This window comes from Oncorhynchus gorbuscha, unplaced genomic scaffold, assembly GCF_021184085.1.
Source record: "Oncorhynchus gorbuscha isolate QuinsamMale2020 ecotype Even-year unplaced genomic scaffold, OgorEven_v1.0 Un_scaffold_590, whole genome shotgun sequence".
In the NCBI taxonomy this organism is placed as follows: domain Eukaryota; kingdom Metazoa; phylum Chordata; class Actinopteri; order Salmoniformes; family Salmonidae; genus Oncorhynchus; species Oncorhynchus gorbuscha.
Genome location: NW_025745426.1, coordinates 240775 through 255057, shown reverse-complemented (window position 1 = coordinate 255057; position 14283 = coordinate 240775). Strand labels below are relative to the sequence as shown.

The following is a 14283-nucleotide window of genomic DNA, read 5'->3' as shown; positions in this document are numbered from 1 at the left end:
TCCTTCTAGTTCTCTGCTGCCAATGACTGGAACGAACTGCAAAAATCACTGAAGCTAGAGACTCATATCTCCCTCACTGACTTTAAGCAGCAGCTGTCAGAGCAGCTCACAGATCACTGCACCTGTACATAGCCCATCTGTAAATAGCACATCCAACTGCCTCATTTTTATTGCCTTACCTCCCTTATCCTACTTCATCTGCACACACTGTATATAGACCTTATCTATTGTATTATTGACTGCATGTTTGTTTATTCCATGTGTAACTCGGTGTTGTTGTTTGTGTCGCACTGCTTTGCTTTATCTTGGCCAGGTCACAGTTGTAAATGTCAACTTGTTCTCCACTAGCCTACCTGGTTAAATAAAGGTGTTCTCCACTAGCCTACCTGGTTAAATAAAGGTGTTCTCCACTAGCCTACCTGGTTAAATAAAGGTGTTCTCCACTAGCCTACCTGGTTAAATAAAGGTGTTCTCCACTAGCCTACCTGGTTAAATAAAGGTGTTCTCCACTAGCCTACCTGGTTAAATAAAGGTGTTCTCCACTAGCCTACCTGGTTAAATAAAGGTGTTCTCCACTAGCCTACCTGGTTAAATAAAGGTGTTCTCCACTAGCCTACCTGGTTAAATAAAGGTGTTCTCCACTAGCCTACCTGGTTAAATAAAGGTGTTCTCCACTAGCCTGCCTGGTTAAATAAAGGTGTTCTCCACTAGCCTACCTGGTTAAATAAAGGTGTTCTCCACTAGCCTACCTGGTTAAATAAAGGTGTTCTCCACTAGCCTACCTGGTTAAATAAAGGTGTTCTCCACTAGCCTGCCTGGTTAAATAAAGGTGTTCTCCACTAGCCTACCTGGTTAAATAAAGGTGTTCTCCACTAGCCTACCTGGTTAAATAAAGGTGTTCTCCACTAGCCTACCTGGTTAAATAAAGGTGTTCTCCACTAGCCTACCTGGTTAAATAAAGGTGTTCTCCACTAGCCTACCTGGTTAAATAAAGGTGTTCTCCACTAGCCTACCTGGTTAAATAAAGGTGTTCTCCACTAGCCTACCTGGTTAAATAAAGGTGTTCTCCACTAGCCTACCTGGTTAAATAAAGGTGAAATAATAAAACATGTAAAAATAGCTGTGCCACTAGAGATTCTGGGTTTGAGTCCAGGCTGTCGCAGCCGGCCGCGACCGGGAGACCCATGGGGCGGCGCACAATTGGCCCAGGGTCGTCCGGGTTAGGGGAGGGTTTGGCCGGCAAGGTTGTCCTTGTCCCATCTCGCACTAGCGACTCCTGTGGTGGGCCGGGCGCAGTGCACGCTGACAGTCGCCAGGTGTTTCCTCTGACACATTGGTGCGGCTGGCTTCCGGGTTAAGTGGGCATTGTGTCAAGAAGCAGTGCGGCTTGGTTGGGTTGTGTTTTGGAGGACGCACGACTCTCGACCTTTGCCTCTCCCGAGTTCGTACGGGAGTTACAGCGATGGGACAAGACTGTAACTACCAATTGGATACCATGAAATTGGGGTGGGAAAAAAACGGGGTAAAATAAAAATAATTTTAAAAACTGCCTCTCCTACTCTGCCACCACAAGGTAAACAGAGTAAGTCTAAAGTGGGTGATGCCCTGTCTTTAACTCTAACACTTTTAAAATCTGGACTAGTTTGAGTACGTTCTGAATGGATGTACTGTGTCCTGATATGGACGGCGAGAGCAGTAAATGAATTTGATCAATCTTTGTCCCCTACTACAGTTCCACACAGACTGTGTCGACCCGTTGCTTCGGAGGTCCAACTCCTGTCCTCTGGACGGATACGCCATCTACAACCCCCTAACATGGAGCAGCAGTGGGGGGAAGGGAACACCCAAGCTGGCCTCCTCCCTTGACCATCCAAAGCTCTCAGAGCAGCACAGACTGGAGCTGTTTGTCCCAGGAGTAGCTCTGCTGGACAGAGCAGCCAGAGTGGTTCCCTCCCTGAGTATGTTCAGCTCCGAGGGCTCAGCTGATGCCCTAGTACCTCTCCCTCAGGACACTATGGTCGTCGGCTTACAAGGTCTACGCATCAATACAGTGAACATTGAGAGCATGGAGGGTGGAAAAAGCAGGACAGAGAAAGATGGAAGTCCAGTCAAATCAGTCATTCTCAACAAGACCCTTTCCTCCCAGCATCTAAGGACAGACGTGTCTAGAGTGAGGTTGGGATGCACAAAGTCAAGCTCCTCGACCAAGAGTTTGGCTCAAAACAATGCTACCTCAACTAACAGGCTGGGTGGGGTCTATGGAGGAACGGGAAGGGCCCAGCCGAGTCTGTTTGTGGGTGTAAACAGGTCAGACAGGGACATGACTGCTGCTGCTGCTCAGACCAGAGCTGTCATCACCCTGTGGAGAGCCAGGCCCCAGTGGAAGAGGAGACCCAGGGTACCCAGACCCAGTACAGGAGACAGCCAGCAAGCCATGGGCCTGAGGATGACAGGGGTACTGATCAATGCTCCACACCAGGGAGAAAAGCAGTGAGAGATTTTAGAACATATTTTGTTGTGAACAGACTACTGCTTTTGACTACATAGGTATTGAGAGTATGGTACAGTCGTACTACTTAGAGTAGTTTTTCATACAGTACATTCAGAAAGTATTCAGACCCCTTGATTCTTTTCAACATTTTGTTATGTTACAGCCTTATTCTAAAATTGATTAAAACGTTTTTTTCTCAGTTGTACTAGTTAGTTTATTTCTACATAAAGGAAATGGATGGTTAGATATCTACACTGCACAGCCGTGTGTTCACTTCACCTAAGTCTGTTTGGCTTTCATTTCCCTGTGTTTTTACAAGTGCTATTTTCATTGACACAGTTTTTCAATCTCCATTTTATTCGCTTAACAGAGCTTGTATTAAACAAATGTCAAAATGAAATACAAAATGAGCTTTTACCTGGACATATAAAAGTACCACAGACATACTGACACATAATCAAATCAAACGTTTTAAAAGTTACATTTTTAAATGATCAATCTATTTACATTTTCAGCTTGCCGTTTTTCATCTAAGACATATTGAAGCAGTGGCCCAGGTGATATCAAAATGACTAAAGGACCCACACCCCTATGTCTTTATTTTAATCCCCTGTCCCCCAGGAGGCCTTTTGCCTTCTGGTAGGCCGTCATTGTAAATAAGAATTTGTTCTTAACTGACTTGCCGAGTTAGATCAAGGTTAGATCAAAATAAAACCATCAGTCCAGACTAAACGCGCTGTTGCGCAGTAATGTTCCTCTTCTCATCCTGTGTGGTGACATCCTGACTCTGAGTTGTAACCCTGTGTGGTGACATCCTGACTCTGAGTTGTAACCCTGTGTGGTGACATCCTGACTCTGAGTTGTAACCCTGTGTGGTGACATCCTGACTCTGAGTTGTAACCCTGTGTGGTGACATCCTGACTCTGAGTTGTAACCCTGTGTGGTGACATCCTGACTCTGAGTTGTAACCCTGTGTGGTGACATCCTGACTCTGAGTTGTAACGGTTGACACATGACCATTGAGAACAGTAACTGTCACTGGTGGCAGTTTGACCAGGGCGTCCTCAATGTCCTTCAGAGCCTCTCTCCCCTCCCACCTTCCTCGCAGAACATTTCTGATGACATGGTCCTCTACAGTGAACACCCGGCTGACCAGATCATCAGATTGTATGGAGAGCTTCCCTCTAGTTATCCTTCCCATCAGGGATAGTATGTACGACATTGAGCAATGCTTACAAGTCACCATCTTTTCAGTGGTGTCCACCCTCTCCAGGTGGTGCGCTTCTGGGCAAGTGTACTCTTGGGACAACCAGTATCCAATGATGTTCCCCTCAAACTTCTCAGGCTGTACCATGTTGTGTGGCAGATCGCATTTCCTACCACTGGCCACGTTGACCAGAGTAGATTCTGGTGTTGTGTTCAGCACGGTTTTACCCCCATACTTAGCAACAGAAACATTGGTGACCCGGTACCATTTCCCCTCTTCGACCGTGTTTTCACGACCCCACACGGTCAGGTTTGTGAGTGTTGTTGAATCATCTACAATATGACCGACTAGGTATTCCACCATGGGCATGCTTATGTTCAATCTCGTTTTACAATGGCCCTCTTTCAGTTTCTGAATCACCTCCACTGTAACGTTCACCTACAATGCATGAAAAACACCAAAAGGAGAAATACATTACAGGGCACTGAACTAGACAAGGTTTAAACATACAGTACTTCATTGATAGTGAATTATTATTATAGCTACCTTCTGTTTTACAGCATTTCCTGTGTTTTCTTTGTCCTCTTGAAGGTCAGCTAGCGCCACATCCTTGACCCTCCCGTCAAGGTCGCTGTTGAATTTGAAGGGTAAATCTTTGAGGATGGAAAATGTGGATGTGTATGTAAACATGATCTGCATCTTGTTGTTTCTGCTTATGGATGGCTGGAGCACCACATTCACCAACTTCACTGGAGTTCTGCAAAAACATGCATTATAACAGATGAATAACAGATATTCCTAATCACAGAGCACTCAAAGCCTTTGCAGAGCCCTTCATACCCTACTTACCTACGACTCTCTGCTGTGGCAAAGCGGTCTCGCAGCTGCGGCTGAAAAACCATCAGATTCCTGCTCTCATCTTCTTGCTGTAAAACGGCATTGAAATATCCTGTCTTCTTCCCTCTCTTCACTGCTGAGACATTGTGGATGTAACCGCAGGCCTTGATTACTTCCTGCAAATTGCCCATTATGGAGCCTATTGGAGGGACAACATGCAGCATTGGAAAGGAAATACATCTAAGCTATAGACATGCATAACCTAGATATTCAGAGTCAGGGATACTCCGTTGGGGGATTAGGAATTTTAATAGGCACCATGTTGGCACAATAAGCTTCACAACAGTCAGCAACATTCTAGACTAGATTAGATGGGCAGGGCTGTACCTGCTCTGATGCTTGGTGGGACTGGGGGTGGGTCAGGGGCACTAGAGTCTTTGAAGGTGGTCCAGTCCAGCTCTTTGAGTCTGGGGAAGTTTGCGATGATCTCTTGCTTATGCAGGAGGGCCACAAAACCATGGCAGTACTTCTCTCCTCTCTCTCTCAGCATGTCCAGTAGCTTGATGACTGTAGTCTCTGGAGGCTGACTGGATTGCAGGTGGGAGAGGTTGTTGTATTCACGCTGCTCCACTAGTTTCTTTGAATGGACGTACTGGAGAATATTGTCGGATTCCGCTGACAGAATCTCTGTTAGGAGCAGCTTATTCTCCAGTAGAAACTCCTTCGCCATTCCTCTCTGGGGTGGTTGGCTGTTGTTGGCCCATTCCTCTCTGGGGTGGTTGGCTGTTGTTGGCCCATTCCTCTCTGGGGTGGTTGGCTGTTGTTGGCCCATTCCTCTCTGAGGTGGTTGGCTGTTGTTGGCCCATTCCTCTCTGGGGTGGTTGGCTGTTGTTGGCCCATTCCTCTCTGGGGTGGTTGGCTGTTGTTGGCCTAAGTTGCTTTCCTCCTGGGGACTCAAGTTAAGGCTGTGTTCAGCAGGACACAACGGCGTGCAACTTTTGATCTCTTGTCTTGCCTCTTTAAGGTATCAAAAGGTCAAAAGTAATATCGCTCACTGGAAAGCCACCTTGACATACAAGGCGTTGTAATTAACAGAGGTAGCTGAAGTCGTCGGGTATGCCTTCCCCAATCTATAATTAATACACGGTTATTTGAGCCACAACAGACAGCCGGTGCACAAGAGCAAAGTCAAGAGTATTGACCCGCACAAAACTAGCAGAAGGATGGTCTCTTTAACAAGCTGATAATACTGGTTCGTTCCAACGTTTTTTTTTCAACAAAGTAAGTCATGATATTTTGTATATTATTAGTTATGTCACTTTTAACCCAAACTATAAGATGTTTTTGCTGAAATGTTTGTAAACAATCTATCTATAGCTTCAAAATATGTTTCAAACTATGATATTGATGTCATATAACTACCATATTGATGTCAATTAAATATAATATTGATGTCATACAACTTTCATACTGATGTCAGTCCGTGCATCCATAACTACATATTAATTTTAAAGTTTTAGCTACAGATCCGGACACATTCCTCAACCTTATAGTTGAGGAGGGGTGTCGCCGATTTGGCAGAAAAACGAATTGGGGTACAATTCAAAATATACGACCTGGAACCGCGCAGGAGCGGAGAGACACTTTAACCATTTTACCTGGACCAGAGGAGTCATTTTTTCTAAAGCATTATCCTGCACCACATAGCCATTATTTTAAAACCAAACAGTTTCACGATGTCTAATAAGTAATGCTAGCTAGCTAAAAGTCCTGGTAAATAACGGTAAGGAAATTGATCGTGCTATCAGGAATCCTTGGGACGTCCCTACCCCAAGTTGAAAATGGTTCAGGTAGGGTTATTATAGTTGGTTAGGGTAGGAGTTAAGGTTTAACCGTAAGGAAATAGTTATGTACCGCTTCTTGTCTTCTGCTTTTTCCCGCGCTCTCACTGAACAAAGAAAAATAAGGTTACTCTTTAGTGTTACTAGCAGCTTCAACATTTCCCTGACTGTGGGCGGGTGCAGATCGTCTTCTTCTTCTTTGGTATCATGTCGTTCGCACATTTTATTTGGTGCATGCCGCCACCTTTTTTACATTTTATTTTATTAATATCAAATCAATACATAAAGCACATGAGGGAACACAAGCATACATAGATTACAAACAATAGACAATCGAGCTAGGGGGTACAATATCACATTACAATTACACAAGGACCTTATTAAGGGACATGCATATACTTACAATTCTAACAGCTTTTTTGTTAGTAGAGCATTTAACCGTCTTAAAATACAGTTCAATTTCTTTTTGTAGGGTACGAAAATGTGGTTTTCTGTTTGTAAATGTACATTTGTGTATATGAATGCCGCCACCTACTGTGCGGTAGTTATATAGTTATATCACGTTACATTTGTGGTACAAAAATAAAAAGGGGGAACATTTTTCTAAAAATCACCACCAACCATCCCTTCGCCTATATACCAATATGTCATACACATAAAATCTCAAAACATCTTATAACCCTTCTGCAGTAAAATCTCAAAACATCTTTATAACCCTTCTGCAGTAAAATCTCGAACACTCAGGTACTTCTCGGCAGCAACCACCTACACTCATTAAAATCCCACTACCCTATTCCACTACTTTGACCCTACCTGCTCCTGCACCATGCCTACTGCCTGGGAGGACTGGACACCATCACTCAACACGCCCTGTAACTCTTCTGAAGTCAAATCTCATATACCCAAATAATTCTCTGCAGCTGCCACCGCAACACCTATTTTCTGTGAGCCAACCTTACTGAAGCATGAATCACTCGTTGGCCTATCCCTCGATGCTGGCACAAATCTACTACTCACTGGGATCCTCTCAGGATCCCTCACCCTTGACCCATCTCCCTCTACTTTCTTCATTGCCTCAGCATATGATACCTTCTGCACTACTCTGACTCTGGCCACCTCAACCTGCCTCTTTCGCACCGGACACTTCCGATCCCCAGGAACATGGGCACCCCTACAATTGACACACAAATTTATCCACCAAAACTTCACAGTCCTCTGTCCCATGCCCTCCCCACACTACCTACATATTGGAATCTCCCTCCTACACTCTGCTGTGACATGACCACAAGCGTGGCACCTGCGTCAATCACGGACTACAAGATGAAATCCAGCCCAGTCACGGACCAGGATGTCTTGCTCCCAGGCAGACTAAATAACTTTTTTGCCCGCTTTGAGGACAATACAGTGCCACTGACACGGCCTGCAACGGAAACATGCGGTCTCTCCTTCACTACAGCCGAGGTGAGTAAGACATTTAAACGTGTTAACCCTCGCAAGGCTGCAGGCCCAGACGGCATCCCCAGCCGCGCCCTCAGAGCATGCGCAGACCAGCTGGCCGGTGTGTTTACGGACATATTCAATCAATCCCTATACCAGTCTGCTGTTCCCACATGCTTCAAGAGGGCCACCATTGTTCCTGTTCCCAAGAAAGCTAAGGTAACTGAGCTAAACGACTACCGCCCCGTAGCACTCACTTCCGTCATCATGAAGTGCTTTGAGAGACTAGTCAAGGACCATATCACCTCCACCCTACCTGACACCCTAGACCCACTCCAATTTGCTTACCGCCCAAATAGGTCCACAGACGATGCAATCTCAACCACACTGCACACTGCCCTAACCCACCTGGACAAGAGGAATACCTATGTGAGAATGCTGTTCATCGACTACAGCTCGGCATTCAACACCATAGTACCCTCCAAGCTCGTCATCAAGCTCGAGACCCTGGGTCTCGACCCCGCCCTGTGCAACTGGGTACTGGACTTCCTGACGGGCCGCCCCCAGGTGGTGAGGGTAGGCAACAACATCTCCTCCCCGCTGATCCTCAACACGGGGCCCCACAAGGGTGCGTTCTGAGCCCTCTCCTGTACTCCCTGTTCACCCACGACTGCGTGGCCACGCACGCCTCCAACTCAATCATCAAGTTTGCGGACGACACAACAGTGGTAGGCTTGATTACCAACAACGACGAGACGGCCTACAGGGAGGAGGTGAGGGCCCTCGGAGTGTGGTGTCAGGAAAATAACCTCACACTCAACGTCAACAAAACTAAGGAGATGATTGTGGACTTCAGGAAACAGCAGAGGGAACACCCCCTTATCCACATCGATGGAACAGTAGTGGAGAGGGTAGCTAGTTAAGTTCCTCGGCATACACATCACAGACAAACTGAATTGGTCCACTCACACTGACAGCGTCGTGAAGAAGGCGCAGCAGCGCCTATTCAACCTCAGGAGGCTGAAGAAATTCGGCTTGTCACCAAAAGCACTCACAAACTTCTACAGATGCACAATCGAGAGCATCCTGGCGGGGTGTATCACCGCCTGGTACGGCAACTGCTCCGCCCTCAACCGTAAGGCTCTCCAGAGGGTAGTGAGGACTGCACAACGCATCACCGGGGGCAAACTACCTGCCCTCCAGGACACCTACACCACCCGTTGTTACAGGAAGGCCATAAAGATCATCAAGGACATCAACCACCCGAACCACTGCCTGTTCACCCCGCTATCATCCAGAAGGCGAGGTCAGTACAGGTGCATCAAAGCTGGGACCGAGAGACTGAAAAACAGCTTCTATCTCAAGGCCATCAGACTGTTAAACAGCCACCACTAACACTGAGTGGCTGCTGCCAACACACTGTCATTGACACTGACCCAACTCCAGCCATTTTAATAATGGGAATTGATGGGAAATGATGTAAATATATCACTAGCCACTTTAAACAATGATACCTTATATAATGTTACTTACCCTACATTATTCATCTCATATGCATATGTATATACTGTACTCTACATCATCGACTGCATCCTTATGTAACACATGTATCACTAGCCACTTTAACTATGCCACTTTGTTTACTTTGTCTACACACTCATCTCATATGTATATACTGTACTCGATACCATCTACTGTATGCTGCTCTGTACCATCACTCATTCATATATCCTTATGTACATGTTCCTTATCCCCTTACACTGTGTATAAGACAGTAGTTTTGGAATTGTTAGTTAGATTACTTGTTGGTTATCACTGCATTGTCGGAACTAGAAGCACAAGCATTTCGCTACACTCGCATTAACATCTGCTAACCATGTGTATGTGACAAATAACATTTGATTTGATTTGATTTGAAACACTGCAGTGGATTTGGCACAAAAGCTCTAACAGGATTAATGATGTATCCTAACATGACTTTGTCGGGTAAAGACACTGATTCAACTCAGAAGGACTGACAGTGACTCCTCTGTTTCACCAGGCTCCCCACCAGGCCTGCGTCACACCAAACGGTTCGCATCACAAACACCAGGAAACTTCAACTTCAATTGCTCCACCTCCACACTTAACACTAAGCCAGAAATCCCTCCTTTCAAGGGTGCCCTGTTCCTAAGAGCAAAGCAAGAAACAGGCCTTGGCCCAAATTGCATTCCCGCTTCAGTGAGGTAAATGTGTGTGTGATCATCAGTAGCAAATGAGTACTATCCCCTGTCCAAAAGAATGATTTATGACCTATTACTTAATGTGTACTTCACGGATTCAACTGCACCCAACTCCTTTCTCACTCGCCCTGAAACCACAAATGGATCCGCCAAAAGACAAAGGTCCACTTTCTCACTCCTACGTGATACTTCTGTAGCTCAGTTGGTAGAGCATGGCGCTTGTAACGCCAGGGTAGTGGGTTCGATTCCCGGGACCACCCATACATAGAATGTATGCACACATGACTGTAAGTCGCTTTGGATAAAAGCGTCAGCTAAACGGCATATTATTATTATTACTTAACCAGCTCTTTCTTTACCATGACCAACGATGCCAAGCTCAGGTTCCAAGCTTTTCACCACACCTTCCACCTCACTTAACTCGCCCTCATTCACTTCCATTTCCCCTCCAGAACTCATTCAAATCCAACCTCTGCTTTCCTCATTCTCTTCAACATCTTCTTCCTCTCTTTCCACCTCAATTCCTCCTCAGAAATCCAAGTGTCTGTGTCCCTGTCCTAATATTCCTGTTCTTGTTCCATGATTCCTCCTACGACCTCCTGCATACATGTCTCTCACGCCTTCTTTCCTCTCCGATCAATTCATTCGGTTGGCTAACAACAAATCTAGTCCCAGATATTCTAATCTGACACTTTATTTGTCCAATCATGTGTCAGTCTGTATTTTAGATTTTCTTTTAGAGATAAGACCTTGTAATGTTATGTGTGCGTAAATGACCTTCATCACTCTTTACTCAGGCACAAGTGTGATACCCTCATGGATATGGATAGCATTGGTGAGTCAATTCTATGCTAGAGCTCAGAGGGTCACGTTCAGTAAAGGGCTCTATTCTATTCTGTTTAATCTCTTGTTGTGCATTGTGCCCTAGTCATGTATTACGATATCTACATATATGTTCTAGTTCTGTGGTCCATGCTCTATGTTCTAATGTTCTAGTGTTCTATTTCTATATTATGTGTTCTTCCTCATTATTCTGTGTGTTACTTGTGTTCCAAACCTCATTTTGTGTGTCTTCTTTTCAGAGGGGTTGAATGAAGTGCGTCCTGCTGTGTATCGCACTGCAATGAAGCTCCGCTCCTTACAGAAACTCTGCCATAGTAAGTGTGTGTGTGTGTGTGTGTGTGTGTGTGTGTGTGTGTGTGTGTGTGTGTGTGTGTGTGTGTGTGTGTGTGTGTGTGTGTGTGTGTGTGTGTGTGTGTGTGTGTGTGTGTGTGTGTGTGTGTGTGTGTGTGTGTGTGTGTGCGTGCGCGTGCGTGTGGTGTGTGTGTACCGCACTGCAATGAAGCTCCCCTCCTTACAGAAACTTTGCCATAGTAAGTGTGTGTGTGTGTGTGTGTGTGTGTGTGTGTGTGTGTGTGTGTGTGTGTGTGTGTGTGTGTGTGTGTGTGTGTGTGTGTGTGTGTGTGTGTGTGTGTGTGTGTGTGTGTGTGTGTGTTGTGTGTGTGTTTAAATGAAATGCTTTTTAGGTGTGTGTAATCTGTTACAGTGTATGTTTGTAATGCTCTGAATGTGTGTTACAGTGCATGTTGTGACACTGCGGGAGCTCATCCCAGCCCTGTGCTCTCTGGGCGGAGCCCGGGACACTGGGGCGGGGCTTAGTGAACAGGAAGTGAGACAGTGCATAAACAGGATGTTCCAAAGCGTGTCACAGGAAGTACCTGGGCAGGTGTCGGCAGAGGCGCCAGAACAGACTTGCAGACTGCTGTACAGACTGTTTGACCGGTGAGGACACACAACTGTTCAAACACACACTACTGTTCAAACACACACTTCGTCTGTAAACTAAAGGGTGTATGTCTTTCCCAGGGGACAGACTGGCGCTGTCTGTCGCAGGTCAGTTGAAGCCGCTCTCATCTCTCTCTCAGCAGACACACTCTCAGCCAAACATAAAGGTAAGTAACACACACACACACACACACACACACACACACACACACACACACACACACATGATATACACTCTGTGTTCATTCCCTGTGATGTTGCAGCTCTGGTTCGTCTGGCAGAGAGGTGCAGTGGGAGAGAGAGCGGCACGGTGAGCAGGAGTGGTCTCAGAGTTGTCCTGCAAGACCTCAGCCAGGTTAGACACACTCACACACACACACACACACACACTGAGTACTACCTCACATGATTATCAAATCAAATTTTACTCGTCACATGCGACGAATACAACAGACCTTACAGAGAAATGCTTTACTTACGAGCTCCTTACCAACAATGCAGATTCCAAAAAATACAGATAAGAATGAGTAATTAAAGAGCAGCAGTAAAATAACAATAGCAAGACTATATACAGGGGGTACCGATACAGGGTCAATGTGGAGACTATATACAGGGGGGTACCGGTACAGAGTCAATGTGGAGACTATATACAGGGGGGTACCGATACAGGGTCAATGTGGAGACTATATACAGGGGGTACCGATACAGGGTCAATGTGGAGACTATATACAGGGGGTACCGGTACAGGGTCAATGTGGAGACTATATACAGGGGGTACCGGTACAGGGTCAATGTGGAGACTATATACAGGGGGTACCGGTACAGGGTCAATGTGGAGACTATATACAGGGGGTACCGGTACAGGGTCAATGTGGAGACTATATACAGGGGGTACCGGTACAGGGTCAATGTGGAGACTATATACAGGGGGTACCGGTACAGAGTCAATGTGGAGACTATATACAGGGGGTACCGGTACAGGGTCAATGTGGAGACTATATACAGGGGGTACCGGTACAGGGTCAATGTGGAGACTATATACAGGGGGTACCGGTACAGGGTCAATGTGGAGACTATATACAGGGGGTACCGATACAGGGTCAATGTGGAGACTATATACAGGGGGTACCGGTACAGAGTCAATGTGGAGACTATATACAGGGGGGTACCGATACAGGGTCAATGTGGAGACTATATACAGGGGGTACCGATACAGGGTCAATGTGGAGACTATATACAGGGGGTACCGGTACAGGGTCAATGTGGAGACTATATACAGGGGGTACCGGTACAGGGTCAATGTGGAGACTATATACAGGGGGTACCGGTACAGGGTCAATGTGGAGACTATATACAGGGGGTACCGGTACAGGGTCAATGTGGAGACTATATACAGGGGGTACCGGTACAGGGTCAATGTGGAGACTATATACAGGGGGGTACCGGTACAGAGTCAATGTGGAGACTATATACAGGGGGGTACCGGTACAGGGTCAATGTGGAGACTATATACAGGGGGGTACCGGTACAGGGTCAATGTGGAGACTATATACAGGGGGGTACCGATACAGAGTCAATGTGGAGACTATATACAGGGGGGTACCGGTACAGAGTCAATGTGGAGTCTATATACAGGGGGTACCGGTACAGGGTCAATGTGGAGACTATATACAGGGGGGTACCGGTACAGGGTCAATGTGGAGACTATATACAGGGGGTACCGGTACAGGGTCAATGTGGAGACTATATACAGGGGGTACCGGTACAGGGTCAATGTGGAGACTATATACAGGGGGTACCGGTACAGGGTCAATGTGGAGACTATATACAGGGGGTACCGATACAGAGTCAATGTGGAGACTATATACAGGGGGTACCGGTACAGAGTCAATGTGGAGTCTATATACAGGGGGTACCGGTACAGGGTCAATGTGGAGACTATATACAGGGGGGTACCGGTACAGGGTCAATGTGGAGACTATATACAGGGGGTACCGGTACAGGGTCAATGTGGAGACTATATACAGGGGGTACCGGTACAGAGTCAATGTGGAGACTATATACAGGGGGTACCGGTACAGGGTCAATGTGGAGACTATATACAGGGGGTACCGGTACAGAGTCAATGTGGAGACTATATACAGGGGGTACCGATACAGGGTCAATGTGGAGACTATATACAGGGGGTACCGATACAGGGTCAATGTGGAGACTATATACAGGGGGTACCGATACAGGGTCAATGTGGAGACTATATACAGGGGGTACCGGTACAGGGTCAATGTGGAGACTATATACAGGGGGTACCGGTACAGGGTCAATGTGGAGACTATATACAGGGGGTACCGATACAGGGTCAATGTGGAGACTATATACATGGGGGTACCGGTACAGGGTCAATGTGGAGACTATATACAGGGGGTACCGATACAGGGTCAATGTGGAGACTATATACAGGGGGTA

At 46.3% G+C, this 14283-nt stretch overlaps 1 protein-coding gene and 1 pseudogene across 1 annotated transcript; one reads left to right on the top strand and one right to left on the bottom strand.

The window, feature by feature from the left end:
• Window positions 1-2718: 2718 nt before the first annotated feature.
• LOC124018920 lies at window positions 2719-5547 on the bottom strand. The gene is made up of 4 exons (XM_046334247.1): window positions 4923-5547; window positions 4548-4734; window positions 4245-4455; window positions 2719-4136 (listed from the first exon to the last, which is right to left on the bottom strand). The coding sequence occupies exons 1-4, from the start codon at window positions 5365-5367 to the stop codon at window positions 3219-3221; spliced, it is 1761 nt and encodes a 586-aa protein (XP_046190203.1). The 5' UTR covers window positions 5368-5547; the 3' UTR covers window positions 2719-3218.
• A 5296-nt stretch (window positions 5548-10843) lies between these two features.
• LOC124018919 overlaps window positions 10844-14283 on the top strand; it is a 34900-nt pseudogene continuing 31460 nt past the window's right edge.

Coding starts and splice junctions, on each gene's coding strand:
- LOC124018920 (XM_046334247.1), bottom strand. CDS start 5,367: ATGGGCCAACAACAGCCAACCACCCCAGAGAGGAATGGGCCAACAACA. Junction 4,735..4,922: donor CCCACCAAGCATCAGAGCAG/GTACAGCCCTGC, acceptor TCCCTCCAATAG/GCTCCATAATGGGCAATTTG. Junction 4,456..4,547: donor GCCACAGCAGAGAGTCGTAG/GTAAGTAGGGTA, acceptor ATGTTTTTGCAG/AACTCCAGTGAAGTTGGTGA.